An 8,216-nucleotide genomic window follows, 5' to 3' on the forward strand; every position below is an offset into this window, starting at 1 on the left:
CCTACCACCCAGATTTCCCCTCCTACAGAGAGATGCCCTGAGGCACACATCTGTAAGTGGGGAAAGCCAGGATTTCACACTTGCCAAGACTTGCCCCAAGTTCCCCAGGCTGTTCCTCTGCAAGTATAGACCCTGGCTTTCCTGCCCTTAGAGAGCTATTCACAGGATCTCTGGGGGGTGCAGCTCTAAGCATGGAAACCCTGACTTTCCCACTTGTAGACATGTGCCCCAAGATTTTCCAGGGTGCATCTGTGTGAAAAGTGAAAGCCAGGCAGACACTGTTTAAGCTTGAAGGGCCTGACTCTGCACAGGAATTTCCGGGATGCACAGCATTGACCTTCAAACCCCAGGAGAACATCACCTGTGAACATCACATGCGGCATCTTGTGTTTTGCCCAGTGAAACATCAGCTGTTCCAGGACACATCCTGGAACAGCTAATCCACTTCATTTGGTGTGTTGTCTATTTCTAGCCTAAGTCAAATGGATCAGCTGGCAGCTCATGTTGTCTCATCAGGGTTAAGGTATTCAAGGTTCAAGGCTCTGTTTCAGTTTCCCAGATACCATCTGTTTTCTGCCACAAAATAGAAAGTGTAACCATCTATCATTACACATGTAAATAGCATTTCTGAAATCAAATGGAATTTATCATTAGATGTAGACATATTCTCCAAACTCTCACAATGGCATTTCAAGCATTCAGCACTAACCAATTTTAAAGAGTGATAAGAATTAGCTTTTTTAAAGTTGAGCCCAAATGAATTTAAAAAAAATACTAAAATGCAGAGCAAGTATAAAAATATCTGAATAGAAATGTAAGCTATATTAGTTACAGTCTTTGGAGATAATAATGGCAAATGACAACAGAAACATGCATAGCAGTAGTATCTATTTCTGTTACTTTGGGTTTTAGTTAATATTAGATCCTATTGCACACACATTCCTAATATACTAGAAGGCATGGAGTCTTTCTTAATGGATATTTCTCATATGAATTGTAAGAAGGCTCTGAATTAAAAAAAAAAAATCTCTGGAATTGTCCACTTATATGAAGCACAGACTGTATAGTGAAACCTAATTCAAAATGAGATTTATTTAAGCTACAGTTACTGTCAAGTATTAAGACATGTTTTCACGTGACTAGATGTAGACTATCCTGTGTGGAGTTAAAACTGAGTAGATTAAAAATATATTGTATATATAATGGAATGTGTTCATATGAGTATAATGTAGATGATTCCTATCAATAATGAATTTTAAGGGCCTTATATCATGCTACCCAGAGGAAAGTATACTCACCCTCAGGCAAAATACGAGTTAGCATTCCATTTCTTGCAAAATTCTATTAAAAACTCAGCTGAATTATAGACAGCTGAATTCTACAGCTGGTGGGACTGTAGAAAAGCGCAAGAAAAGAAGCAAGTATAGCAACAAATCAAGAAACCAAAATGTTTATATATACACTTGTGCAAGTTGCTCTGACTTTTCATAATTTAAGTCTCTGACTATTAATGTATCAAAATGAGTTGAACCCTGATTCTGACTTGGCAAAACTGCAGTGGGCTCAAGAATTTGTGTTTGTTTCAAAACTGACCATTTGCAAGAGGTGAGGTTAAATGAAAACTAGTTGGTTGAAAGCATGGCCCTCTTTCAAAACTCTCATCTACTCAGGTACTTATTGGCCCCCGTTGCAGCACCTGAGCTAAATTTTAAGACACAATAGGTGATGGAACTAACATTTGTCACTTGAAGGTATTCGCTCATTTTCTCTGCAAAGGAAGGTCTTGTGAGGTTTTTCAAATTATTTGTGTCTGCTGTTTCAAAAGAAAAATAAAATGAGAATGGATGCCTTTTGTACTGATCAATGGGAAATCTTCCATAGAGCTACTAATGTTATTTTATCACATCCTAGGCAAAGCAAAGGTCTTTCATTAACATTGAATTGAGTGAGGTTTAAGATGGTTCTTGTATGTGCTAGCTTTTGTTCCATACCCAAAAATTCCCATCACATGCAAAGATGACCTTAAATCCTGCCATTGATAGCTCCATTTATTCAAAGAATAGTGTTTTCAACTATGGCATTCTTCATGGAGTTTGATCTTTCTCACATATGAGCTTAGGACTATTGATCATCTTGAAGAGGAGGACAGATCTGAAATTCAACTTTTATATTCTATTCCATAGACTATTATATATTTTATTATCTCATAGATTCTAAGGGATGCCAATGCAGAGAATAGTAGAGAGGAGATTTTATATTCTCAAGATGAACTATGTAGCTGAAATGTGTTACTGCGTTCTCTGTAAGTTGGATTTTCCTAAGGAATGATAGCTTCATACCCAAATATTGCATTTTCAGTAGTTGCTCTAGGAACAGATAAAGAATGTCTGAAAATAAGTAACGAATTGCCTGGATGCATTACAATCATCTGGTCAATTAGAAAAGGTAGAAATTATTATTATTATTATTATTATTATTATTATAATACTCCTAGAAGGTCCAACGTAAAATGTTAGTGTCAGCAAGGAATTTAGGAGCCCTTACAAACTGCAGACAAAATTGAACAGTTACAAGAACATCTTCAACCAAAGAAGACTGCACTGTGAGAGCAAGCTGCTCAAAGCTTTTCTCTCTGTCAGCTGGCATGGTCTCTGTCTTAGCTGAGTATAACTTCAGCCAGCTGTTCTTCATCTTTGTGCTCATTTCCTCTAAGCACAGGACTTGCTTGGGGAACAGATAAAATGTTGCATTTAATGAAAACTGATGAGTTGTTGAATAGAACTACAGGGAATGGACTCACAGGCAGGAATGACTCATTTTAATGCATTTTCCTTAACTTGGCAACTTATTTTGGTTGGTATCGCAATACCAGAAGTCACCCTTTGTTGCATGTTGCAAAGTCCAAAAAGCTGAGAATGATGGGTGGAAAGCAGACATTCAACAACATGAGATCCAGTTGCAGAACCATTAATAATGTTTCCTTGTATGTCGGGCAGAATTGAGATTGTGCTGGGTCAAGCTTCTGCTTAATGAAAGTATATATGGCTTTGGTTGGATTCTTTGAGCTGACTTGAAATTGAAAGGCATACTTAGTGCTAACAAGGGGTCAGAGAGCATTGTGTCAATATTTGCATACGCTACCGTTCTAATCATTGTCTTAAAAGAGATGCAACTGTTTCAATTTTGAAAAAGGGGAAGATGCCTCCACTGAAGGAGTATTTTCCTTAAAAAAGAAATTAGGCTAATAAATATGTGTTTCCTGGGAAGGTTTTCAGATGGTTATTACCATGCTTTTTTCTGTAGATTGAATCACATTCTATTTTCTGCTGCCAAAGTACCATAAAGTGATTGTAAAACATTCTAAAAGGGTACCTCTGGTATAAGGAAATGCTTCAGTAGTGTACAAATAGTTGTATACCACTGTCCCCTCTACCTAGCATTGAACCATCTTGGACAGGGCCATACAGGAACAGAACAAGAATCTAACAACCCACTAGTCACAATAAGCAAAATGGCCCCCAAGCAAATCCTGAAGTTGAAGTTTAGATATGCCAGTGTTTTCCCTAATTCATGCCAGACAGCAGTTCATACTGTGTTAGGGTAATGTTGGCAGATCTTTCTTTCCCCACCCCCACCAACAACAACAACCCTGAATACAATATGCACAGAACTAGATGCTAGATACCCACTGATATTAGCAAGAATACAGGCCCATAATTTTGACTTCAGTTTTCCAAATTTTCCCATATATTTTCTTCTGCTAGTCAGTTTTTGGTGGCTTTGACTGGAAAATACTGTAACACCTTCTGAAAGAACACAAAGATTTCTTGACAATCAACAGTCATTACTGTATTTCGAGGCTTCTCTGTTTTAATGGCTTGTACCTGGTTGGGCTCACTGGGAATTTTGCAAGCTGATAAATACTTAATTCAGAAGCTGATTGCTTTGAGAGCAGTCTGACTGAAAACTTTAAATACATACCTTCCAGAGAATCTTTGTGTTTGATTGGGAAGGTGCACTGTGCTTGCTTTGGACAAAGTGAGGAGATGTAATATCTGTCAAGTGCTATAGGGCTAAATTTAAAATTTGGTTCGGATTGGTAGACGTGTATGGTAGATATTGTTTTATTTCTTAATATTTTATTAAACTTCTTATCATTCTTTCTGGGAGACTTAGTATAGTATGTGAACTGTATGAACTGTTTCTTATACAGGTGACAGATGGAAACATCATATTTGGTATTAAACAGATTGAACACAGAGGCCAAATAATTGAATAATGGACCAAAGATTGTTCTTTTCAGTGAGGAGTGAATCATATGGACAGAGTCTAGTTAGGTATACAGAGATGCATTGAGCTGTATATCTTCTGATAAATGGAAGTTGTGGTTCTAAACACTTTAAATGCGGCATGTCTTGTAAACTCTAAACTGGTGTCTTAAAGATTTTATTAAACATTCCGGTTGGTGTGGAAATTAAGTGGTGTGCTTGGTAGCCAGATCCTTAGCAGATTCAAAGTGACAGCAGTCCAGTGGAAGTCAGTAGAAGTACGATGGCTGATTCTGGCTGTGGCCTAAAATATTTCTAATGGGATCCATCTGAATAATCATTTTATGCCATTCATCAGACTTTTTGTGGTGGTGGTTGTTATTGCGGAGGAAGGGGAGGAATGGGAAATTATTTCCCTCCCATTAAATCCACAGTCATGAATTCAAAAACATAATCAACAAAACAATCTTTCAAACCCTGCCTTTATCCATAGACTGGGAGTCAGTTGACTCTAAGCAACTTTATTTAGCTGAGCAGATTTGTAGGAGTTTTTTATCACTGAAACCTTAGGGGAAATCATTATGTTCACTAGTGGGAGCTGAGATGCATTGGACATGCTGCAGTCTGGTTCGATGGAGATCGGCTGTTCTTTTCCTTTTTTCTTCTTTTCCAAAGCTGTTTGCTCTACACCTTTTATTCCAGTTGCAGACTATGAAAGATGTTCATGCTGTCAGACTCTAACTTGGAGATAACCTGGCTGAAAATAGTAGAAAATTAGGCATTTATAAGGCAGGAAGAATGTCTAATGAGGAAATTATCAAAATGAAGCCAATAATCTCCAGTCCTATGTTACCTTTTAAAATTGCATTTTTATTAAGAGTTTTAGCATACTTGATTGACTGTGCTCGGCTATATATACAGCATCACATATCAAGTAATTGGTAAGCAGTGTGTAGAAGAGTGATCATGTTCTCAGATTGTGAATTTAATCTGTGCTTGGAAGAAATGTCATGTAAAATACATTGTCACAAATTTGGGAAATCTTTTCAAATAAGAAGACTTGTCTGCTATTATAGGGTCAAAAGGTTAAACAGTAATGATGCCTTAATGAAAGCTAATCTGAATTTACTGATGATTAATTTGAATCTATTTTGAGTGTAACCATTGGAGAGAAGAGAAAGGGAGGGTTGTTTTGTTTTTGATCAGATGCTGAAGCTCTACAGATGTCAGACAGAATAAAAAATACATTATTATGTCACATTGCTTGTATTTACCTGCATAAAATGACGACATAGACCTTAGGGCAGCTTTAATTCACAACACAATAGTGCTAAAATGCTGTGATAAGAGTTTGTCATTTATCACTGTATAGCCTATCGACCTAGATAGCCTCAAATTTCTTAAACTGGCAATTGTAAATCATATGGAGCCCTCTTGTGGTCGTTACGTACATATTTATCATCATAGAAGTTTAAGGGACAGCGGAAAACCTGTGATGAATGTGCAGTTTGGGTTACTTTGTATGATGCAGCATAGAGGGCAATCGATAATTCTACCTTTAAATATAAGTCATCATCAGCAACACATTTTATCAAGTTTTAAAGACTCAATGATACACATTTTTACATAGTGATTTATTGAGTCCTACTGAAAAAGCATATCAGGTGCAATTGATATTATATTAAACTATTTTTGTTCTTATTCTTTTATTAGGTGTACATTCCAAGCAGAGTGGCTATTGTACTTCAGAACCTGGATATACCAAACTAAGGATCTCCATGGGCATCACTACAGAAGCAAGATGTTTAAAATAATGTAGTGACTACACTGTGCTGCTCAAACACTGAATATCTCAGAAATTTGTACAATGGATGCTTTGTGGAATTAAATATAGTATTATTAAAGTGATACAAATGTAGGATTAATATTTACATATCATTACAGAGCTCTCAAGTACTAAAAGCTATTTTAAGGAGACTGTATGCAAAAGACAGAAAAAATCATCTTCGTAGTTCTGATACTACAGAATTACAGTTTAAAGCATTCTAGAGCAGCTGGCATTCTCAATTGAGCTGTCATTAATGGTGTTTTTTTCAGGAATAATGTTTTATCATGTGTATTACTGCTCTGATTTCAGCAATTTCTTTTAATCCTTCGTCATTTTGTTATTGAATTCGGATATTCATTATACACCACAATCTCTTGTAAGGACAAAGAGTAAACAATATGTTAAAATACAGCTTCAGCTTGGAGAAAATGCAGCCATAAATGTTTGAGACACCCCATGTTGTGGTGTCCATTCCGCAGGCATTACAGGTATCACTTTTTTTTTTTTCAGTCAAACCACTGATGAGAACAATCCAGTGAAAATAGCATACATTGCCATTTTTATTTAATGGAAATTTCACAATGAGGTCTTTGGAGACAGGCTGAGACTACAGTGACCTGAGTTCTGTTTATAGCTCCACCAGTAATCTGTTGCATGGTTTGGCAAGTCGCTTCACCTCTGTGCTTCCATCTTTGCATCTGAATAATGGGAATATTGCCAACTCTTATAAACCATTTTAAGATCTACAAATGAAAAGCCCTGTGTAGAAACTTAGTAGTAGTCATAGTGTGTGTACACACGCGTGCGCGCGCGCGCACACACACACACACACACACACACACACACACACGAGAGAGAGAAAGAAAAAACAGCTTTTCTTTACATATATTTGCATAAACCTGAAGATTCCATAACCACTAATTTTACTGTTTCCAAAAGCTGCCATTGAACTTCAAGCACTTCTACTGTTGATGTTGCACTTTTTATCATTTAAAATTCTGTTTACCATGAAGAAACAGTATCAGCAATACATATGTATATGGGTGTTTATATGCTGGTAATCAAACTAAGCTTTTTGATAAATTCAAGCCAGCTAATTTGGTGTGCAGGCTAAAAGTGTTCAGGTGGCTCCTTGAATGTCATTTTTTTTGTAAAGAATAAGGTTCTTTATATTTGAAAACTGTAACTACATATTATTCTGAAAAGGTGACAAAGAATTAGACACCTTATTTTGCAATACTAATTTAAAAACATACTAGCTATGAATTTGCACTGGCTCTAAAATGTGGTTTTATTTAGCTTTACAATTGATTCTAAATTACAGTTCTGTTTTCTAACTTAATATTCATAAGGAAAAATGTCCATGACAGGTTGTTTTTGTGTTTAGTTGTTTGTTTTTGGGGGGTGGTATTCATAGTTTTACTAATTAGCTATCTTCTATAGAAAGTGTTACATAAACTGCAGAATACTTATGCCAATACTAAAAACCTGTGCAAGGTTTTTAGTATTACTATACTTACTCTCTTGGATCTGTAACATGGATATGTTCCAAAAGTAAAGAGTCAATTGGACAGGCTAATATCACATGATGGGAAACGCACAGTCTTTTGATAGTCCTTTGATGCACAGTCTTTTGATGATTTCACTTTAAAAAGAGTTCAGAAGGATCACACAACTTGTCTAATTGTACTTTTTGTAATAGATGAATTAGACAGTGCCCTATGCAATAGTGCTATTTAGTGGTACAATTCTTTTTTCCCCTTCATTGCCACTTCATTTGTTATTCAGTAACAGACTCTTTAAAATATATACTGCTGCTTTTAAACAATATACTGAAGAGTTGCACCTGCTGAAACAAAATATTGTTTTTAAAATTGTAAGCTCTGTAGTGAAGTAAAAAGCAATGTAATTATATGCTGTATTTTCATTATATTGATCAGCTAATATGTTCTGTAGATACTATGGGCTGAAGTTCCATGGTTCAAAAATATAATGCAAAGCAATTGCCCTTATCAAACTTTTTTGCAAGAGAAGCAATAAACATGTGATGTGAAGTAGAAACTGTAATAATACATTAAAATAAACTATGGGAAGGATAAAACAAATGCACATGTGGTTTT

General features: G+C 36.0%; 1 protein-coding gene across 2 annotated transcripts in view; it reads left to right on the forward strand.

Annotated features, from left to right (window-relative positions):
- Nucleotides 1-8,201, forward strand: part of GBE1 (1,4-alpha-glucan branching enzyme 1) — a 152,318-nt gene extending 144,117 nt beyond the window's left edge. For both annotated transcript variants that reach the window (XM_019528735.1, XM_019528737.1), the window contains one exon: nucleotides 5,982-8,201. In XM_019528735.1, coding sequence (XP_019384280.1) covers nucleotides 5,982-6,038 — 57 coding nt within the window. In that variant the 3' untranslated portion in view covers nucleotides 6,039-8,201. The remainder of the gene's footprint in view (nucleotides 1-5,981) is intronic.
- Nucleotides 8,202-8,216: the final 15 nt, after the last annotated feature.

Source organism: Crocodylus porosus, unplaced genomic scaffold (assembly GCF_001723895.1).
Source record: "Crocodylus porosus isolate Cpor-Errol unplaced genomic scaffold, CroPor_comp1, whole genome shotgun sequence".
Taxonomy (NCBI): Eukaryota; Metazoa; Chordata; order Crocodylia; family Crocodylidae; genus Crocodylus; species Crocodylus porosus.